The 22,420-nt window shown below is 42.9% G+C and overlaps 2 protein-coding genes across 8 annotated transcripts in view; one reads left to right on the top strand and one right to left on the bottom strand.

The window, feature by feature from the left end:
* The first annotated feature begins 769 nt into the window (after positions 1-769).
* LOC123507409 (endothelial differentiation-related factor 1-like) lies at positions 770-8,926 on the top strand. 3 transcript variants are annotated; one of them, XM_045260233.1, is made up of 5 exons: positions 770-1,092; positions 6,870-6,921; positions 7,064-7,224; positions 7,684-7,777; positions 8,164-8,926. In XM_045260233.1, exons 1-5 carry the CDS (start codon positions 1,015-1,017, stop codon positions 8,226-8,228), a joined length of 450 nt encoding a protein of 149 aa, XP_045116168.1. In that variant the 5' UTR covers positions 770-1,014; the 3' UTR covers positions 8,229-8,926. The 3 variants fall into 3 exon arrangements, with proteins under 3 accessions (XP_045116168.1, XP_045116165.1, XP_045116164.1); XM_045260230.1 differs by lacking the exon at positions 7,684-7,777 and having other exon boundaries at positions 811-1,092; positions 7,067-7,224; XM_045260229.1 differs by lacking the exon at positions 7,684-7,777 and having other exon boundaries at positions 814-1,092.
* The window catches only part of LOC123507406, an 18,202-nt gene continuing 4,458 nt past the window's right edge, over positions 8,677-22,420 (bottom strand). For 4 of the 5 annotated variants that reach the window (XM_045260224.1, XM_045260219.1, XM_045260221.1 and 1 more), the window contains 19 exons: positions 21,956-22,103; positions 21,112-21,325; positions 20,850-20,960; positions 20,271-20,397; positions 19,641-19,829; positions 19,175-19,413; positions 18,413-18,601; positions 18,070-18,259; positions 17,798-17,926; positions 17,212-17,516; positions 15,161-16,971; positions 14,160-14,434; positions 13,477-13,643; positions 12,925-13,116; positions 12,041-12,278; positions 11,680-11,771; positions 11,372-11,466; positions 10,213-11,015; positions 8,677-9,780 (listed from right to left, as the gene is read on the bottom strand). In XM_045260224.1, coding sequence (XP_045116159.1) covers positions 9,397-9,780; positions 10,213-11,015; positions 11,372-11,466; positions 11,680-11,771; positions 12,041-12,278; positions 12,925-13,116; positions 13,477-13,643; positions 14,160-14,434; positions 15,161-16,971; positions 17,212-17,516; positions 17,798-17,926; positions 18,070-18,259; positions 18,413-18,601; positions 19,175-19,413; positions 19,641-19,829; positions 20,271-20,397; positions 20,850-20,960; positions 21,112-21,325; positions 21,956-22,103 — 5,898 coding nt within the window. In that variant the 3' untranslated portion in view covers positions 8,677-9,396. The remainder of the gene's footprint in view (positions 9,781-10,212; positions 11,016-11,371; positions 11,467-11,679; positions 11,772-12,040; positions 12,279-12,924; positions 13,117-13,476; positions 13,644-14,159; positions 14,435-15,160; positions 16,972-17,211; positions 17,517-17,797; positions 17,927-18,069; positions 18,260-18,412; positions 18,602-19,174; positions 19,414-19,640; positions 19,830-20,270; positions 20,398-20,849; positions 20,961-21,111; positions 21,326-21,955; positions 22,104-22,420) is intronic. The other variant, XM_045260223.1, reaches the window with a different exon arrangement.

Below are 22,420 nucleotides of genomic sequence, written 5' to 3'. Positions count from 1 at the left end.
ATAGAAAAGAAAAAAAGAAAAAAAAAAAAAACACGCACACACATCCATGATACTGAAGGGAAGTTACGTGTTATCATGCAACACATGCAATGACATCAGTTGTTACCTAGACCATTATTCTTTATACATTTCATTCCACACATCCATGCATGTTAGCTCAAGATGCTGCAAGATGAGGAGGAAACAACAGGTGTGGACAATGGATCTACCGTGGAAAACCACATGCACTTCCATTAAACCTCCCTGGCTGACACACACACACACACACACACACGCCCGATAGCTCAGTGGTTAGAGCGCTGGCTTCACAAGCCAGAGGACCGGGATTCGATTCCCCGGCTGGGTGGAGATATTTGGGTGTGTCTCCTTTCACGTGTAGCCCCTGTTCACCTAGCAATGAGTAGGTACGGGATGTAAATCGAGGAGTTGTGACCTTGTTGTCCCGGTGTGTGGTGTGTGCCTGGTCTCAGGCCTATCCCAAGATCGGAAATAATGAGCTCTGAGCTCGTTCCGTAGGGTAACGTCTGGCTGTCTCGTCAGAGACTGCAGCAGATCAAACAGTGAAACACACACACACACGAAAAAAGACCCAAATCTAAATGTTGCACCCCACACACACACACACATTGTGTGTGTGTGTGTGTGTGTGTGTGTATATATATATATATATATATATATATATATATATATATATATATATATATATATATATATATATACACACACACACACACACACAGCCGCACATTAGGAAAGATCTAGAGGGTAACATGATGAAAGAACGATGCACGTTTCCCACATAAATACTGAGGCAGGATGTGATACGTATAGTATAAGAGAAGCATTCCAGGGAGCAGCTAGAGCCACCAGGATTAGAGGTGTAGGAGTAAATCCCCGCCAGATATCTGAATAAAACCTGCTCCGCCACCGTCCCGGGAGAGGGTGTGTACATTGTCCAGCAGGAGATCGTGGCAAGAACCAGACCCAAATATCTCCCTTCCAGCCACCACCACCATGTCAGAGAGCGACTGGGACACCGTGACAGTGTTAAGAAAGAAACCTCAGAAGTCTTCGCAGCTGAAAAGTGAGCAGGTAAAGTACAGGAAAGGGGTTGCACGGTGTAAAATAGGGATGCAATGGCGTGCTCCTGACAGATTGGACCCCGCCGTGCGCTGCCATCTCGATATTCACCTTCTTTCTGCTTTTATCTCCCTCATCGATGGTCCTGTGGTTGTCAGGTGAGGGCTGCTATGGGCTGGGGTGACTCAGTGTGTGCGTGGTACAGTGTAGGATTGAGGCGGCCTGCCCCGCCACCTCGCTGGGGAATGTTAGGTTAGCTTTAATTGACGTGGCCATGGTGGTGCGTGACTCTGTGTTAGCAGTGTGCCTTATTGCAGGCTTGTCAGGGATGATATTTGCGTTGCTACATGTGGGTCTCTTCCTCGCTTCCCTCACCCTCTCAACTTGCCTCACGCACCCCACACTGCTTCACCACATCACTAGAGCAGTGCCCAAGTGCACCCCACCATTCACCCCTGCCTTTATTTCACCATCTGTTAGGCCAGGCGCGTTGTAAGGAGATGCACTACACGTCCAGCTAACCCATTGGTCACTCAATCAATATTCACCTCTTCTTGCCCTTAAGTGTTGTTTGGACAGGACACCACAGGGCACCAGCTAGCAGCTTTACCAGGGACACAATAGGTGACTTTTGGGGTGACTGTGACCACAGCAAGCCCAGATGACAAGGATTTGTGCTGTTGATGCATGAACAATAACTGGTCTCATTAAGACTGGGTAGGGATTAACCAGTGTATTCTGTCAGGCATTGCTCCAGACAGGCCAGCTGTGTTGTCGCAAAGTTCCCGGGGGTGTACTGGGATGCACTGTGGTGGTTCACTGTACTGTCCCTTCCTAAGAGGGACTGGTGGGGCTAACAGTGTGTGTGTGTGGTGCTTTGTCTGGGCCACCTTTTAGGGCAGTGCCAGGTGGGGAGGTATGGTATATAGACAGTTAGGCCTAGTCACCAATCTATTTGTTGGTCATTAGGTGTAATGCCTCCTTTGTAGTGTGATAGAAGGAATAAGAACCTGATCTACAGACAGAGATCTGGCTCTGTAAGGACACTGCCAGGACACTGAGGGCCAGTATGACTCACACAGTGCCATCTGCCTTTGAAACATTGCAGAAATGCCAAGAAATTCATCTAAACTTACCATGGGAGGTTGTCACGGGACTGAATCCTGCAGAACAATCTCTGAAGATACAACTCTGGCACAGAAATAAACTAGATCCAATGTGACACCAAGACCTGAGGGGCTTTTGTTCAGCCTTGACACTTGATGTAGATCACCACCCAAGGCATAACATAACATAAATAATAGGATAACAAAGGGCCACCAGGGCCCATCTAGGTTATCCTGTATCAGTCGCACAGCGACCTCATCATTAGTACTTAAAGATACACTTACAAGTACACAATACATTATATACTAATTTTAAATATTTGACCCATTAACAGGGCTAAGTCCTGCAGCGAATTCCTCTACAATCTGTGATCCCCATACATGGGGATCATGTCTTGTTTAACTACCGTAAATTTCTTATAAAAACTATCATGCAGTGCTATACATAATTATAAATCTAATAAATTTAAGTGCTTATCTAATCTGTTTTTAAACATTGTCAAGCTAGTGCTATTTACAACCCTCTCTGGCAATGCATTCCAGAAGTCTACCACCTTATGACTAAAGAAATATTTTCTTATATCTAACCTGCAGCCTTGTTTTCTAATCTTCCTGCCATGATTTCTAGTCCTATTTCCCTCCTCTAAGGTAAAGAAAGATCTCACATCTATGTAGTTTGTATCTCCTCTCAAATGAAAACATGTTTAATTCATTTAATCTATCTCTATACTCCAGGTATCATCCTAGTTGCTCTTCTCTGAACTGCTTCTAACATGTTGATATCCTGCCTATAATGGGGTGACCAGGCCTGTATGCAATACTCTAAATGGGGCCTAACATAGGAATTATATAAGCTACGTACCACTTCCTTACTTTTATAACTAACATTTCTATTTATAAAACCCAGGATCCTATTTGCCCTATTTCTTGCTTCTAAACATTGCTTTGAAAATTTCATAGTCCTGTCTATCACTACTCCTAAATCCTTTCCCTCCTCTACTGCCTCTAGCCAACATCCCTCCATCTCATAGTTAAAGTTTGTGTTGTCTTTACCTAAATGCATAACCTGACACTTTTAGAATTAAACTCCATCTGCCACCTGTCTGCCCATGCTATCAGCCTGTCCAGGTCTCGTTGTATTCTGTAATTGTCCTTTTCACCCTGTACTGCACATGCTATCTTAGTATCATCTGCAAACTTTGATACTTTGCTACTAATTCCTATATCTAAATCGTTAATGTACACCAAGAAAAGAAGAGGTCCTAGCACTGATCCTTGGGGTACCCCACTAACCACTTCCTTCCACTCAGACATTGCCCCATTTAATACTACTCTGTTTCCTATCAGAAAGCCATTCACTAATCCAATCAACTAACCTACCCCTATCCCATGTAGTCTCAATTTGTACACTAGCCTCCTATGCGGTACCTTATCAAACGCCTTGCTAAAATCTAGATATATAACATCTATGCTATTTCCATCATCTAACTCCTTGGTAATATATTCTAAGATATCGAGCAAATTTGTAAGACAGGACCTCCCTGATCTAAAGCCATGTTGGGTATCTCTAATTAATCTATTCTCATTTAAATGCTCCCAAATACTACCCTTAATGATTTTCTCTAGTATCTTACATACTATACTAGTTAAACTGATCGGTCTATAATTATTCGCATCATCCTTCCTACCTTTTTAAATATTGGAGTAACATTAGCTAACTTCCAGTCCTGAGGTATCTCAGCAAACCTAAGTGATCTTTCAAAGATTAACTTAAGTGCTTCAGAAATACTGTCTACACCCTCCCTAAGTACTCTGGCATGTAGCTCATCAGGACCACTAGCTTTCCTATCGTCTAGTTCAAGAATAAATTTCCTAATAATTCCCGGTTTTATATCAATATTTTCTAAAGCTCTTAAACTACTCGTCGCACTGTTTGTAACAGGATTTCCTATTCTTTCCTAGTAAATACTGAAGAAAATTGTTCATTCAATAATTCTACTATGTCTTCATTTTGATCCACTACTACACCATCTTTTCTGAGTGGTCCAATCCTATCCTTATTTCTTTTATCACTGACCTTGTAATAACTATATAATTTTTGGGATCTTTACTCCCAGCTCTAGCTAGTTTTATCTCTGCCTGCCTTTTACTTTTTTTATAACCTTACTCAAATCATCCCTGACCTGTCTGTACCTAATCAAATCTACATCTTCCCACTTTTCTGCAACTCTCTGTATGCCCTCTTCTTCTCTCTGATCTGGCTACCTATCTCATGAGTCCACCATAATGGCTTCCTGTTTCTCTGCCTTATATCTTTGTAAGGGATACACTGCATCACTATACCCTTTACTACAACCTTAAAAATATCCCACATCTCCTGTGCAGTTTTATTTCCAAAACTATCTTCCCAGTTTACCTCTCCTAATAACTGACGTAACCTACCATAATTGCCTTTCTGATAGTTTGGGACTCTAGTCTTATTCACTATATTATCCCTACTGGAATTAATGATAAATCTAATTATATGATGGTCACTGTTTGCTAAAGTCTCTCCTACCTCAACTTCCTTTAAACAATGCTCAATATTTGTTAGTACTATGTCTAAAACCTTCCTCCCCTAGTAGGTTTATCTACCATCTGCACTAAATAGTTATCCTGAAAACTTTCCATAAACTTATTTTCACTAGCATCTCCTACCATCCTCTCCCAGTTTACTGACTTAAGATTAAAATCCCTAAGATAATTGTCTGACTAGTACACCCCTATTTATCTCATCTACCATAAGGTTGTCTACATCTGCTGACTGGTTAGGTGGTCTATAAAAGCTCCTACTCTAATAACCTTACTTTTGTTTACTCTAACATCCAGCCATAAGGACTCTACTCTGTTATCTACCTTAATACCATTAACCTGACTGGAAATGAAGGATTTTTACATAAATAACTACTCCTCCACCTATCCTACCAATTCTCTGGTGTAAATACATAATGTATCCATCTACTTCATATTCTTTCCTATTTTCCTAAACTTTTCCTCATTTACCCATGCCTCTGTGACACATACAACATCTAAGTCCTCCTCAACTATATAACTAGATAACTCGTCCTTCTTGTTCCTAAGACTCCTGGCATTTACATAAAAACATTTAAGTCCTGCTACCTTCCTAGATGCTGTCTCCTTATTTGGAATCCTAATCTTATTCTCTCCTATTTGCACCTGGAAATCTTTCCTAATCTTTTCACTATCTCTGTTTATCCTATCTAATTTATGTCTAACATCTTTCTTCTGGAATGCATTTGCTACCTCACCCCTACACTCCATCCCAACTCCCCTCCAGACATCCACTCAGCACATCCACACCCTTCCTACTCAGATGCACACCATCCCTAGCATACAAATCCCTTCGCCCATAGAACCTATCCCATACATCCACAAAGCTGACACCCACATCCTTACACATCCCTTTTACCCGATCATTCACACCAATGGCTCTAGACAACCATTCCTGCTAACATACACACGAGGCAAGATTCCTGACACTACACACCTCCTACCACTCTCCCTTATCTTGCCTAACATTTCCCGAAATCTTGCCACTAACTCCTCCGACCCACCTGCTCTGACATCGTTCCCACCTACGTGCAAAACTACTACACCCTCCCTCTCCATCCCCCAACCTCTTCTGCACCTCCTCACTCACTGCCTTCACACCTGCACCAGGCATACACACGTTCGTCCTCCTATCCCTGTCTTTCCCACAGAAAGTGCTATCTAAATACCTAACCTGAGAGTCACCCACCACACACACCTGAGGTGTGCTAGGCACAACCCTCCTCCTCCTCTCCTCTACCCCCTTCTCTCTCCTTTCACTCACCACAACCACTTCATTCACTCCTCTCACTCTCCCTCCCCTCCAACAAACCGAACCTATTTTCACACTCAACAGGTTTAGTCCTATCCTCCCTAACTGCCTCCGCTTTCCTTCCCTCGCAACCTGCCATCTCTGCCCATCCTGACTACTATCTTTCCCAGTCTGGCTCGCCTGCTCCCTCTTCCCCACTCTGCTCTTCCCGACAGAGGGCCAAGCCACCCTGTCGCCCTCAGAAGGTCCAACCTTCGGCCTAACACTGATCTCCTGCCTAATTTTTTCCACTGCCTCCCCAAGCCTCTTAACCTCCTCCTTCAACTCAAAGATGAAAACTTCGTTCACACTTTTCCCCTCACTTAGCTTTCTCATTTCCTCTCGCAATTCTCGGTGCTCAAGAGAAAGAACTAAATTCTCGCTCTTGAGCCTACACACCATACACTCAGAAAAGTCAACGACCTTCCTGTCATGCCCACACATCTCACACACAACAAACTAGCCCAATCCCACCTCAACACTCTCTTTCACGCTCTCAATCACACTCTGATATACCTCAGTAGCTACTGCCATACTAATTTACAATCTGTTAACTCACAAGAAGAAAGCTAACAAACAAATAGAAATACTTGGTGACGGCAGGGTGGGGGAACCGCGGTGGTGGGGGGCCTAAGTGAGGTGAACTAATCCTTTTTCAAGGTCAACTTGACGGTTACAAGCCTAGTCTCCTCGCTCTACCAAAATACTTTTAACTCACAAACAGTTCTACTGCCTGCTAATCTGTTTAGCCTCATGTAACTCATTGAATATTTTCCCTGCAGGCTGTCAATCAGGCCCGGAGAAGTGGCCTCCAGGTGGAAACCAGCTCAAAATGTAAGTATTTCATCCAAGATTGTTTAATTTTACTTACACACTACTTTAAATATTAATTCTTTTACTAATACTTTCACCTATTGCTATAGTACTCGTATTTCTGGTCTTACACCTACTATTACTACGACTGTGTCAACACCAGATGGGGCGGCCACCAACAAGCAACACGGCACCTCCCTTAACACGGCCAAGCTGGACCGAGAGACTGAGGAGCTGAAGCACGAGAAGGTGACTGTGGATGTGGGCAGACTCATTCAGAAGGGACGGCAGTCTAAGGGATGGACTCAGAAGGACCTTGCTACTGTAAGTGTGTTTGTTTGAAGATATATAGTTGTGTTTTCCCATATATGAATTTTGTAATATTCTGTTGTTTAGGACTTGCTGCTTATGTGTGAGGAGTGTTTGGTGTTTGTGGTTTTGTTGCTAAACAGATGTTGTAATGTAGTTCCTCTGTTTTAACAGACAGAATTTAAATTGTGTCAAGTCATCCAAAGTGTGCATGTCAGGTATTGCAACATAGGTAAATTCTACCGAGTCTTCTCATTGAATTCAAACACAACTCGTTCATATGTTGCTAAATATGTATAATTCAACTAATGTCATGTTTTGATGCAGTATTATTGATGGTTAGTTATCAGCTACATACGATCTTCAGTTTCATTGTACATGTGCTAATGTTTATTTGAATACTTTCAAGATCATTACTTTTTGTAAAATTTCCACAAGTTTACCTCTAGATGCTTATAATCTGTCTTTCTGCAGCACATTAATGAGAAGCCACAGGTCATCCAGGAATACGAGCAGGGCAAGGCCGTGCCAAATCAGAGTGTCCTCGGAAAAATAGAGAGGGCCATCGGTGAGTGCCGAACTTGGGCTGTGGTAGAGAGGGCGATGTGGATCGTTATTGTTCATTTAGTTATACAATGGACTGCTATAAAACTGTTCCTCTGGAAATTATTTGCATACACAAAGACAAAGGTCATTGTTCTTTTAACCAGATAATAACATGCTGGCACTTTTCATGCATGGCACCATATGACCATTTTTCCACTGTAAGAATGTTTTATCAATCAATCAACCAAGAAATCAATCATTCAATTAAGTTCTATGTTTACTGAGTACATCTGAGACACTACATCATCTCAGCCACCAAAGACTTTTCTCTCCAAACAGACACTGAAGTACTCTGTTATTTAATCTTCCCACACAAAGACCTTCCTAACATGAGCATTGCTTCCTCAGGGTTGCGTCTGCGAGGCAAAGACAAGGGCCAGCCATTACAGCCACCCGGGAGCAAGAAGAAGTAAGAGTGAACCAGCTTCCTCAGGTTCTATGTGCTGGATACAGGAAGCTGTACTACAACTGGGCAGACCTGGCACCTACAGCTTACAGACCCTTAGTTGTCCTTAGGAAGAACACTCATCTGTTGTACTGGGCTTAACTGGAGTTGTGTGTTGCTATGGTAAATTAACTTGCTTTCAGTTTGTATTTTTATAGACTTTTCCTCTCAGCCTTCATTTGGAGGAGATAATTGCCCTCACTTGAAGGGAATAAAGGGTTGTCATTTGTCAAGACTGGAACTTGTAAACCATTTTTTGATTCTGTGTTTTGTTAAAGTGAAGTTCTTGTTAAGTGAAGATATGCACTGTTATTTATCATGCTTGGAAGTGTGTTATGAAATCCACTTGTCTGATGCAATGAAGTTTATGTAGATGTTCATTTTAATGTCAACTTTTGTTGATATTAACTGATTTCTTTTAATGATTTTTCTTTATTTATATTTAGTACATGTAACTGGCTTACAAACCTTAACTTAATATTTCCTTGTAATTAAGGAACACTGTCAGTTGTCATGCTAGATATTCTTTATTTGCAGAAAGGCAAGATAAGGTTGATCGGAGAAATTAACATGTTGAACAGTCTCTTTACATTTCTTGGCATACTCGTGTTAAACCTTTTGTCAATTTTCTATGGTGTATGCTGAATAAATATTCTGGTAGTTGAAGCAAGCATTTAAATATTTATAATATCCTTAAATATAAGCAAAAACCCATTACTTGACACACCAAGTATTTTAGGTTTAGGTTTCCAAATGATCTGTCTAAACAATTCTCATCAAGAAGGATCTTTTGAAGTGCAGGTGAATGACATACAAAGCACAGGTGTATGATACAGTTGAGCAAGAAATGCAAACAGTACAGTCCTTACGATAACACAGTGCAAGACCTAAGTACATATTTGGGAGGTATCTAACATTACCAATTATTCCTCTAACCTATATACTGTATGTATGAGTGCTGCAGGTGAATTCATCAGACAAAACTGCTCCTTGTATGTCAGAAACAGCTACAAAACACTACCACCACCTTCCCTCACCTCACTTCCCAATCAGGAAGCAAATATAAAATTGTGCACCTTCCCTCACCTCACTGCTCTATAGATTTGTCTAAAAACTAGCACTTTCTTTCCCTCACCTCACTTATCAAGTAATGTTGACTCCTCATCTGAGCTAAGGATCACAGACTCCTCCTCTGTGGCAAGCTGAAGAGGCAGCTTTTCAACATCACTCTTCTCAATCAAGGCAGCCGTGTCTGACTCGGGAAAATAGGGTTCATCTAGGTTGGTTTCAATTGGGGCTGATTTTTTGCTTGTCATTGGTTTTGTGGAGTCCTTCCCTGTCACATGTTTCAGTTCCACACTACTGCTATTGTGCTGTCCAGACGATGGCGAGCCAGCACCTGGCCTGCTGTTGGAGGACTGCTGGCTGCCCTCTGTGTTGTCGGGGTCATCCTGTGTTTTGTCCTGGCGCTGCAGTTTGGCTTGCTGAAGAGACCGCTCCACACTGTCCTCTTTGCTGATCTAAGGAAGGAAGGGAATGAAATAAAGAACAAACAATTAAAATGTCTGAGGTAGCAGGATATTTGATGAGACAAGGTACTGATGCAAATTATGTGTACATTAGATATTAGGAAATGTGGAAGAGGGAACATTCAAGTTTTTGATGTGCAGAAGATAACATTCCTGTAAGTCTCCTGTAAATAATTTGTGCTATTTCCATCAACATCTATGAAGTAAGCTAGATGAATTATCCTGGATCAACAGGCTATGTGAGCTGAAAAGGAGTGAGTAGTAGTTATATTCAGACCTTTCATAACGACTCCAATCATCCACTGAATGATGAAAAATATCTCCATCAACAAAGATACAACAAGATTCCATTACTCTACAGACTATAAGCAGTAAAGAATGAAAAGCAAGTCACTCAGTCCTCATCACAATCCACTACACCACCTTGATGACAGGTATGGTCTGCATGCCCTGGGAGTCATCTGAACTGCTGCACTGCTGGCTGGCAGGAACAGTGGTGCCTGCTCCTTTCTGCTGTCCACTGGTGGTGCGCTTCAGATCCTCTAGCTTCAGTATAGAGTGTTCCCTGCGGTGACGTGTGGAGAGAACACCTTTTGTCGGGGTCTCTGTTTCAGGAGGTAACTTTGAAGAGTCTTTCTTAGCCAGTCCACGGTGAGTCTTGGTGTGTTTGCCCGTGTCCTGGTGTGGGCCATCTGGTGCCTCCTGTATGTCCTCAGGAAGCTTATCCTTGTGTTTGCTTGAGTGTGAGCCAGAACTCCTCCTCCTCTCCCGTGGTGAGTCTGTATACTGTCTGTGGCTGGACCTGACCTTGGTTGGGGAGTCCCTGTGGAGGCTTTCATCTGACTGCTTCCTCTCCTGTGTTATTCTGTGGCCTCGGTTCTGACTTCCATATGATTTTTGTCTTCCCTTGGGCACTCTAAATGAACTGTCCTCCTCCTCCTTTGTCTGTGTTGGGAAGGAATTTTTTCTTGTCTTGCTCTTGTGCTGCTGCTCTGTGTCTCTCTCTTTCTCAAAGTAATCCCTGGCCCTCTTTTCATGTCCCTCTGCAGCCTCTCGTGCCTTCACCTGGCGTGACTCAGACAGAGAATCATCAAAAACCTCTGAGTGGCCAAGGTCGGTCATGTCATCAGGCCATGGTCCATCATCCTTGCCTCGCGGCGGGTCACACAGGGCCATGATGGGGCCATCCTCACCCTCAGGAGACAAAGCTGGAACATGTCCATAATCTGTTCATAAAGCAGTTCTTGCATTAAAACATGAAATGCACAGAAAAGTATTTAATGAAAAGAAATTCCTGCCTTAGCTTAAACAAGACATTGGTCCAATCATGAAGTTGTTCTTCCAATTTCTGACAGAAAAATAACCAATTTCTGACAGAAAAATAAGTTATGTATTACAAGTACTGTGTGTAAAACAAACATATCACACAATATTACATTTACAAATAAGAAACTATTTCAATACAATAAGTAATCTTTTATGAACAATTTCAAACCCTAACTCAGCCTCCACCCATTCCTAGGCACTATCTTATCTGTGTCTTATCAGCAGTGGCCAAGCCAGTCACCAGCCTGAAGCACACCTGAGGGAGGCTTTTTGGCAGGTAGCTTCTCAGGGTCACTTGTGGCATCCAGCCGGGGCCGTGGGAGGGGGGTGAGGGGCACCACGCGGCTCCACCTGTCACACACATTAGTACTCAATACTATCCATCTATATACCACCAATCTATACCCCATAGTTGGCCATATACATCACAACACAATACTATAAATGAATTTCAACTTACAAACATGCAATCTATAAATCCTTAAATCTACAAATAAAAAGCTTTGTTCTTTATTGTGTTTACAGGCTATGTCACCTGGCCTGACCTGACCATAAACCACTGACCTGGATGTGGGAGTCTCACTTCTCCTCTTCATTCCTGAGCGAGATTCCAAAGCCTTCCTTTTCTCAGCTGACCTTTCTTGGCGCAGCTGGTCCTGTGAGGTCGAGAAGTCACATTACTTCCTTCATCTTTTAATCCTCTGCTTGTTCATTTATAACAGTATAACAAGTTCTATTTTATTTGACAAAATCTAGATGTTTTTAAAGACAAAACAATGCTACGGGAACTAAATGAATTGTTTTTCCTGCAGACAATGATGTGTTCCAAGACTATGCTCCAAACTTTCACCACACAGTTATACAATACACAGGAAAAGCCACTGTAGTCAATATTCTAATCTAATCATGACTCAGCCACACTCACCCTCAGGTCACTGTTGGCCTCCCGCAATGCAGCGGTGAGAGAGACAAGGTAGTAGATGATGAGGACTAGCAGGAGGCCAGCAGGAATGACCACACCAGGGGAGGAAATGTAGTCAATGATGGGATAGAGAGTTGGTGGCAGTCCTCCAATCAGGGTTGAAGTAGCAAGCTGGTATATCCTAGGGTAGTCACTGAATGGTCCACAATGCCACGACGGCGCCAACCACACCACAGCATATCTGGAAAGTGCATCACATTAGGTAAAGTGTGGATAGGAGAAGAAAAAGGGAGAAATGCATTGGTAATATATTAGATAATGTAACACTGTAGAAAGACTGCAAATGTGCAAAGAATATATAGAGACCAGAGCTGTGTGACGATGGACGTGAACTTCATAGGCATTCAACAATAAAAGTTAACCAGTATTCTCAATCATTCATACCTTTCTCTGGAACTCCCTACCTGCTTCTGTATTTTGAACTTCCTATGTCATGACTTCATTTAACCCCTTCAGTACCTGGATGCATTTTTACCATGAGTTTGTGTGTGATTAGATGATGATTATTGACATTAGGAAGGGTCTATGGAGGTCAGAAGATTAAAGGCCTGTCTTCATTATTCTAATTCCTCCTGCATGAGTTTCTGAAGCTGTATAAAGTCACGAAATAGTAAGCAGAGTGAATATAAAAACAAGTCCTGGTGCTGAAGGGGTTAAGAGGGAGCTTTCAAGACATTTATCCCCCTTTTTTTTTTGTAACTCTCTCGGACCTACAAGGAAACTGGCAAATAGTGGATCTTCTTTTCGTTTTACGTTGCCCTTGGCCAGCTTTCCCCTCTTACCTAAAAAAGAGCACAACTAGCAAAGCAACAACACAAAACACTCACCCGACTGGCAGCGTGCAGAGGAACAGCATGGTAAGCAGTAGGAGGAGGTAGAAGTTGTTGTTATTTGAGGCCTTGAAGACTGTCTCAGGAGGCACATTGGAGGTGACGACAGCCCAGGAGCGGACATACAGCATCACCACCAGCTTGAAGGTGTTGAGTACTGGCAGCCCCGGAGCAAAGAACATTCCCATCCTGTCCAAGGGATGAGGGAAAGGTGCACTGTTACAACTGAGCGAACTGATTGGTTGACTTTTAATGCCATAATGAAGAACAGGTGTTAGATATTGACAAATTGATAGATACTTGTGAGAACAGAGCTGAAGAAAATACAAGAAAAGAGGATGAACTGGTCTGGATACATTAGAAGAAGAGATACATATAAAAGTGGAAGGAAGACAAAGAAGAGGCAGGATAAAGACAAAGATGAGGCAAGCTAAATGAAAGAAAATAAAAACACCTAAAAGAAATAAATAAAACAAAATATGAATACAGCATAGCCATAAAAACAGTCAAACAGCAATGATAATGGTACAGCAGCAAGCCTCAGCTCACCAGACCATCCCCTGATTGTAGACCAAGTGCAGAATGTTCTCGGCAATCTTAAAATCCGCATAGCCAGGAAACTGCTTCTCCAGGTCCCAGCAGAAGCAGCCATTGAGCAGCCGCACCACCACAGCCCGCACGTACTCTGTCATCACCACTGACACTACTGTCAACACCTGTGGGCCACAAAAAGGGTTGCTTGTGTGTAGAGTTCTGTTAGTGTGTCAGGGTGATCTTGAAGGCTGTTTCCTGTTATTCAATTGGTGTTTAGGAATGAATTTTACACACAAAAAAAAAATAATAAATAAATAAATAAAAATAAATGAGTAAATAAAATAAGTAAATAAATAAATAAATGAAAAATAAAAATATAAAGATAAACAAATATGGATACAAAAAAGATAAATAAAAGCAAAATAATAATAATAAATGTAATATAGATTAATAAATAAAAATAAACAATAATAGAATAAATACACAGAAGTCTTCACCATAACTGTCTACAAATTTTAAAGGACTTATTCTTTATATTAATCTGTTCAAATACAAACTTTCAAATACATTACATAACAGATGAAATTAACCCCACATTCCTTCTTCATAGCCATCCAAACAAGATATTTCAGTGGTCCCAGTGTTAACAAAAGACAATAGATCAAGTTAAAGAGAGGATGAAAAACAAACACACTCACCAGATCCATAACAGTCAGTTTGATGATTTCCTGGCCAAACATTGTCTCCCAGCACAGTTTCCTCAGTCTTTCCTGTGACTTGTTGGGCAGCGAGGACACCCACTTCTCAGGGTTGTTCTTCATGGGCTGCACCAGGAAGGGGTGTGGGGTGGTGGGCTCAGGTGTGGTGGGGGTCGGGTGCATAGTGAGAGTTGTGGGCTGTGTGGGTGGTGGTAAGGTTGTTGGTGACGCTGTGGGTGTTTCTGTGGTGGTGGTGGTGGTGGTGGTGGGTGGCTCTGAGAAACAGTGAGAAAGAATATCCATTAAAACTTATAATAATATAGTGTCTGTTTTATAATTCTCAGTCTTAGTAATTTAGTATATCCAAGTCTTTCAATATAAGCATGAAGTATAACTAAAACCCAATATCAAGCAAGTCCTTCAGTCAACACAAGCAGTTCACATCCACTAATCATGAATAAGAGATATAGGAGGGTAATTTAAGCTGAGAAGGGAACAAAATGTGGTGGAGTGAGTGAAGTAACATAATGAAAAGACAGAAGCACACAAGGAAAGCAGGAATGAATGGAGGCTTCTGTCACAAGCATTCACTTAGGAAAACATATAAAAAAACACAGATAAAAATGTAGCTATGAATAAAGGAGAGATATAGACTAAGGGAACAAAGTGTGCTGAAGAAAATGAAGTGAGACATGAAAAGATAGGAGCACACAAGGAAAGCAGAAATAAATGGAGGCTCCTGTCACAAACCAAGAAAACATAAAAAAAGAACAGAACAAAGATAATATATATATATATGGATAGAGCACAGATATAGACTAAGGGAACAGTGTATGAGTGCAGTACGGCAATGAGAAGAGAGGAGCACACAAGGAAAGCAGGAACACATGGATGCTTCTGTTACAAGCTAGGAAAACATATAAAAAAGAACACATAAGAGATCAAAATACAGATATGGATAGAGGACAGTTATAGTCTAGGCAGGGGAGCCTTTCACTCACCTTCACACACCATAACAAAGCAGTCCTCAGCATCAACAGGCAAATCCGTAAGGCTCTCCACAGTTGTCCCGCTCTCTTCCCCCACCATCGAGGGCTCAAGTGTTGCCTCATCACCCTCTGCAGTACCCCTCAAGAACTGCGCCCAAAATGAATCCCTGTCAGTCGTTGATATATTGTAAGACACCACAGTTGGCAGCACCATTCTAGTACCCCAGTTATCCTTAGTTTCTTCAATACTGTCCAGTGTGGAGCTGGTCTCGGTTGGATTGTTTGCATTGTCTCCTGTGTCTAGATCCATGGGTAGGCTGTTGTCTGGGGGAGGGTCGTAGGTCATCATATTGTCCTCTGGATCATCACCAAAGGAGGGGAGGTAGTGAGCATCGTTGACATCTATCCCACCATAATCATTGATCACACGCTTGGCTCTCTTCACTGACAGGTTTTCCTTATCCAGGTTTTTCACTTTCTGACCTTCCCTTTCTTTGTGATTTATTGCATATGAATTACTAGTCATATTTTCTTCAAAATATTTGACTTCTAAGATTTTTCCCTTTGTTTCTTTCACTTCGAGTGTTTTATCTTTCAATGCATCTGTTTTCATTATTTCTTTCTTTTCAGTTATAACATGATTTTCCCCATTTTGATTATCAGGTGAGTGCAAGATCCCAGTTGACTTTCCTTCTCTTTCTTTTACTTCCATAACTTCTTCCCTTTCAGTGGTGACATCTAACTGTTTTTGCTCATCTAAAATTGGTGAATTCCTAAATGAGCTTCTTCCTTTTATTTTAGCTTCCTTATCCTGAGTCTGGATTTGTGGTAATGGAGAATTTTGGACAGCATCAACCTTCCTCTTCTGCCTAATCACATCATGCACTGTCACTGTCCTCATGCTATTCTCTGCTTCCTCTTCCTCCTCCAAGTCACCAAGCATGTGGAAGATTCCTGGTAAGCCAGGTGTCAGTTTCATTAGTTTTAAAAAGTTTTCTTCCTTGGCACCAGTAGCCTCTGTGGAGGTTTCTAATCTGGCATATTCCGGGGGACCTTCAATGATAGCCTTAGTGGTGCCTGAGACCTCTGCAAAGTGCTCAGACTTGTCAAGAGTGTGTGGTGTTGTTGCTACACTAGGTGGTGGTGGTGTGGTGTGTCCTTCTAACACCTCTAATGACATGGTGCTGGATTCATTGCCAAGTGCTCTGAATGGTTTATCTAGTTCAGTGCCATTTGAGAATCCTCCATCACCACTAAGCTCAGGTTCAGAAAGATGCAGACTACCATTATTACTACCATTGCTTGCACCAACAGTAATCACAGGAGTGGATGACAAAGTATTAGCCATAGCAGTATTACTAGCCACATGAGGGTAAGGAGAGGTTATATTAGTGCTTGCTTCTGATGTGTAATTACTAAACACTCCATCAGCTTCAATAGGAACCGGACTAGAAGTGGAAGTATTAGGAGTGCTGCCATCAACACGAGGGTCAGAAGAGATTGCACTACTGTCTGTTTCTGCTGGATAATTCTCATAATCTCCACCAGGTTCCTGTGTGGACTCTGTGGAAAGCCAGCTGGGTGTGGTTAAGTTATCCTCACCCAAGTACACCGGCTCATCACCAAGGAGTGTACCATCACCACCCAAGCCGTAGATCACTTCAGCCCAGTCAGTGTGCTTGTGGGTGGAGGTTGGTGGAGTGGTGGAGAAGGCTGTGGCTGAGGTTGTGGAGGCAGGCACAGTGGAAGGACAGGTGACTGGGAGCACGTGGCAGCCAGGTGGAGGTGTCTTCTGTCTTGGGTCACCCTTGGGCAGCAACAATCTAGTGAAATACAACACGTCACAAAATGGTAACTGATGAATGACAAAAGAAGACAGTCAAGAATGTAACAACACAAGGAAGGAAAAAGACAAGATAGGAAAGGAGAACATAAGAGGTGGAAGGAAGCAATAAGGCATTTTGCTGGCTGCGCTGGAATAGATGGACGCAAAACAGCCAACTGGAGAAAAAAGTGGTGCTTAAACTTACTCAGACATGTATAAGAGACAGTGATGGTCTTACTTGGAGAGTGAAGCAGCAGTGAGGAACGATGCTGCCAAGGTAGAGCTGAGTGAAGCCTCCGTGTCCAGGATGACAGCAGGCAGGGTGGAGGAGAAGCTGGTCATGCCATCTTCCACTACACCAAGGTTCACTCTATCGCCCAGTGAGGGGGTGGGGGCGTACACCGAGGCATTGTAGGTGATGGATGCGTCAGTGGGGTCAGCTATGGTGGTGTTGGGTGTCCAGGGTGTGATGGTGGTGAGCATCTGTAGCTCCTCCATGTGGACAGCAGTCAGGTTTTCCTTCAGCTCCTCAAGATCCTTAGTCTGGGAAGGTTGCAATAAAAAATGTAAGTGAAATGAAATTAAAGCAATTTAGTTTCTAGATATTATTTTTACATATTTGATCTAAATGACTAAAAATATCTAACAATTATATGCAAACAAATTGTTACATATTCTTCTAACTAAATATATCCTGTTGATGAGTACAAGTATATAATATAGTTTTTGGAGAGAAAGTTAATGTAGAAATGGAATAACTACAAGTCTCTCCTCTTTCTCATGGTCACTCATTCCTGAGGTGTGGCAGTGCATCCATAGCCTACCATGTCATCCACCTTGGAGAAGAGGGCAAAGATTAGGGTGTACAGATTCAGCAAGTTGAAGGACATGATGCGTGCCAGCTGCCACTGCAGCTGGTTCCTTGGGTGACGTGCCTCCAGCATCCCCACCAGCTGCGAACATATCAGATAAAGTCAAAAGTAGCACTTCTCTTCAGTGCAAGAGTTGTTTGTTTATTAGACTTGTAAACCTGTAAATTAATCCGGTGAATCCTAACAGACATAGGCCATTCCTTAATGCTGCACACCACACTTACATCAAACAGGTTTGGGCAGACAAAGGAGATGAGGGTGAGTGTGAGGGTGAGTTCATTCTGCTGCCACCAGGAGGCAGAGCTGTCCACCCCCACGGAGCGCTTCACCAGCAGCACCACAGCGTACGCACTGGCCACGATGATCAGCACCACAATGAAATGTGCCAGCAAGCGTCGCAATCGCAGCTTCCAACTGTCAGGAGAGTAGTGAGTGTTGAGCAATGTTTTGTTTTTTCTTGTTCATCCTTCGGTTGTCTTCCTCCTTCATTGATTTTTCCTTTTCCTCCTCCTCCTCCACTCCCTAACCCACCTCTTTTCCCTTCTTCTCCTCTGGTCCCTAACTCACCTCTTTTCCTCCTTCTCTGACTCCTTTGCCTCCAGCAGTGACTCCCTGAAGCCTGTGTTGATGGCAGCCACCTTGTTCTGGGCTGCCTCAGGATTGCCAATGGTGTAGTCCCAGCTGGCCAGCAGACGCCACGTGAAAGTGCACTCTTCGTCCTCAGCAAGTTTGGACATGCGAGAGTTGGCAGCCATCCTATGTGGTGCGACAAGGACCACAAAACTTAGTGCTGTGTAGAGGCAGTAAAAGGAAGATCCTGGAGAAATCATTAACTTATCAATCTTTGGAAAGTAATAGGGAGATTAGAAAACAGAAAATTGTGTGGCAAAGATTTATAGAGTTATCAGAAGGGAGCTGCAAGAAAGATGTAAAGAAAAAATCTCTAATATTTTAAAATTAACAAGATAAAAATTGGAGAAGTTGGTTCTTCTGACAAGGGGTAGAGGAAGACAAAATGGTCACAAGTGCAAATTGTAGAAGATTTGACATCTAAACAACACCAAGAAATGTTGCTTTTCAGACAGAAGGAGTGAGGCTTGGAATAAGTTGGAAGGTGAGGTTATCAATGCATGAACACCCATGACTTTAATATTGAGTAAAGCAGATGGAAAGACACAACATTACTGACTCAATCCTGCACACTACATCTAGGTCACACACACAGATCAAAGTAAACAATATAAATGTAAAAATAAGACAAACTTCCCTCAAATCCTGTATACACCTGTACTACAAGAAGGTCATTAGGCACAATACACAAACACTCACTTCCTCAGTATAGCCACAAAACTGTAGGCATAGACGGCAAGAGAGGTGAGGAAGTAGGCAAGTGGCAGCCTGTAGCCCTCACTGGTGTAAGGGTCCTTGCTGTAGTAGCCATAGAAGATAGGCGAGTACCTCATCACTCCCTCAAAGTCCCACAGAACCTTGAAGTCATATGCTGAGATGCGCTCCCAAGGCAGGATGGACTTCCTCTCCCCTGCACTGTCCCGGTCACTAGCCAGGAACTGCATGCAAAAGTCAATGTTAAACCAGAGTCAGGCAGCTCCTCAGGTGTCATGATGCACCTTTAGCACCTTCCCCATTACTTAAAGGTCAAATCACTGCATCATTCACACATTTTCAGATACCAATAAATATTTGTATATAAACATTAACTACAAAAGCATGGCAGCATTCTAAACCCCAAAACACCCAAAACACCTATACTGTTTGTTCCCTGCCTCCCTCACACCTCTGGGATGATGACAAAGGCTGCCAGGAGTGCCACCAGTGCCACGTTGAGGCCCAACACCCAACGCAGGAAGGTGAAGTAGGAGGCCACCGCTGAGCCAAAGTGTGACTCGATGGTCTTGATGCGACCCTGCCATGGCTCCAGACCAGACACCCACACGTACACTGCCCGCACACCACCCCGGAGCACCTGCCACAGAGCCAGCAGTGTGTTAGCTTCATGTCTCTTGCTTAAATAAAGAAAAGGTAAACAGATGAATGTACAGAATGAGAGAGAGAGAGAGAGAGAGAGAGAGAGAGAGAGAGAGAGAGAGAGAGAGAGAGAGAGAGAGAGAGAGAGAGAGAGAGAGAGAGAGAGAGAGAGAGAGAGAGAGAGAGATGTATACTGTAAACAAGCACCATTACGGAAATTAAGGAAGGCAAGAGAGGATGCTGGAGAAACTATTGAGCTGGAGAGAAACTAGAGAGAAATGAAGGGAAGGAAAGAAGACGCTGGAGAGAAACTAGATAAAAATAAGGGGAAGGGAGAGAGGATGATGGAGAGAGAAAACAAATAAGAGAAACACTATGAAGAAAACAATCTCTTAGTCATCCCCTTTGCCCATCTCTCAGGGTGCAGTGTGGGCCTCACCCTCCTGGCACGGATGAAGCAGTGCAGCAGGACGTCCCAAGTGCTGGTGCTCTGGGCCAGACGCTCCTCCAGCTCTCCCTCGTGGCGCCTGATGTACTCCCGTGACGCCCTGGCCAGACGCAGCTTCCTGGGTGTGCGTTAGGTGCTGTCCATTATCATGCTAGTGTTGCTGTCATTATTGTCACTTAAGTAAAACAGCATTAATGGTAGTGATGATGATGATACCATTTCTATAAAAGTAGTTGCTCCCTTCACCAGTACATTCCTTATCTTTCTGCATTTTAATATTAGTATGTGCTACTCTCAACTCTATCTGTAGCAGAGTCTTTGTTAAAATTGTTAATGTTCTACTTTTATTTGCAGTCTCTATCAGACCACCTGCTTACAACTAAAACAGTACACTTTATTCACTAAAAAATTCCTCGTCTTTCTGTTTACTTTTAGTGTCAGTGTGTGATGCTGAGTGTGTTGCACAATCCCTGTCTAACAAATCTCTCTCTTCAATACAGTATTGATGTCTTATTTTCACTCAATCCATCGGTCTAGGGACTCAGCCCTAGTGTCTGCAGGCTCCCCCACCTTGCTATGGGCCACGGCTGCAGCCTGACGCCCGCCACTACCTCCTTGTGGATCCTCAGCGTCTCTGCCACCTCCTCTTCCTCACTCAGTCCATCCACCTCCACCACTGTCCTGCCAGGGAGATACACCAAACCCTTGAAATAACATATGTAAACAAAAGACAGACATGGATACATTTATATACAGCTACAAACGCATACAACTAATGAGATGTATTATTTTCTCTCTCTCTCTCTCTCTCTCTCTCTCTCTCTTTACGTACTCCCCCGAGCTGGTGGTGACGGTGCTGGTCCTCCTGGGCTTCTTCCTCCTCCTGGTGCTGCGCCGTGAGCCGCCCCGACAACTGGAGCGCCTCAGGATGGCAGACACACTTGCTCCATACTCCTCATCCTCCTGCTGCTGCTGATGCTGGTGGTGTTGGTGTTGCTTCTCAGGAAGGGCTGACTCTTGTGCCTCCTCCAGCAGACTCCCACAAGCTGGTGGTTGTCATAAGCTAACAATGTAACACATGTATATTTTCAAAGTAATACAGGCACTGGCCAAGAGCTTAAAATAAAAAGCTCATTAAGATGCCAGTCCTTAAAGAATGGATTAAATAGACAAATTGGAGGATAAGCATTTTGAAACTTCCCTCTTGAAATTATGTCACAGGCAGGAGAAAAACATACATGGGTGGGGAATTCCAGAGTTAACAAAGAAAAAAAAAATCACTAATTAGCTCTTGCACTTCAATGTGGTGACTGCTCAAACTGTTGTTTATGGACACAGAAGCTAAAACATGCTGTGCATAAAGTTGAAGTGAAAGTGGGACATCAGTCAATCAGTCAGTCTGTCAATGAGTCACTCAATCAATTGGTCAATCAATCAATCAGTCATTCCTTCAATCAGTTAATCAATTGGTCAGTCATAAAATGTTGAAGTCAGTCAGTCAGTCAGTCAGTCAGTCAGTCAGTCAGTCAGTCAGTCAGTCAGTCAGTCAGTCAGTCAGTCAGTCGGTCCATCAGTCAGTCAAATAATCGACCCTCAATCACTCAGTCAATCAGCAATTAGCCATCATTCAATCACAAATAAGTGAGTGAGCCAGCAGTGAGTCAGTCCACACCCACCAGGCACCAGGGTGTTGATGGATGGCTGGTCAGGTGTGCTGCCTGGGCCTCTCTGCACCAGTGACACACCATCGCTGGACACCGACCGCTCCCCGTCAGCCCAGGTTACACTGAGGCGGTCACTGGGGCACGGTGAAGATGGGTCATCCTGCAGGTTGCGTCAGGTTACAATGTTAGTATTGGTAGTATCTTAAAAACTACAACTCAAATGATATTAATAATTCTACTTTCTTGTTGGAAAATATTATCATCAGTATATATAATTAATTAGGTTTTGAGGTGCACTGTTACTTCTATAAAATGTTCTGAATAAATCCAGAGTCTGCAATTTCTTTTCAAGGGCAGAGCAAACTGTCTGCCTCACTCCATCTCATGAATTAAACTGAAGTAGATCATCATTCACTTGGGTAACTACGTACTTCCTGTCTGTTCATCTCTATAGCAATGCATGTTCATATAACACAT

Source organism: Portunus trituberculatus, chromosome 22 (assembly GCF_017591435.1).
Source record: "Portunus trituberculatus isolate SZX2019 chromosome 22, ASM1759143v1, whole genome shotgun sequence".
NCBI classification, from domain to species: domain Eukaryota; kingdom Metazoa; phylum Arthropoda; class Malacostraca; order Decapoda; family Portunidae; genus Portunus; species Portunus trituberculatus.
Note: the sequence above shows the minus strand (reverse complement) of the source record. Positions and strands in the feature narration are given on the sequence as shown.

Excerpts from the sequence above, each read along its gene's own strand:
- LOC123507409 (XM_045260229.1), top strand. The coding sequence starts at position 1,015 with ATGTCAGAGAGCGACTGGGACACCGTGACAGTGTTAAGAAAGAAACCT. Across the intron at positions 1,093-6,869 it reads CGCAGCTGAAAAGTGAGCAG|GCTGTCAATCAGGCCCGGAG; the intron begins GTAAAGTACAGG and ends TTTTCCCTGCAG. Across the intron at positions 7,225-8,163 it reads CTCAGAAGGACCTTGCTACT|GGTTGCGTCTGCGAGGCAAA; the intron begins GTAAGTGTGTTT and ends TTGCTTCCTCAG.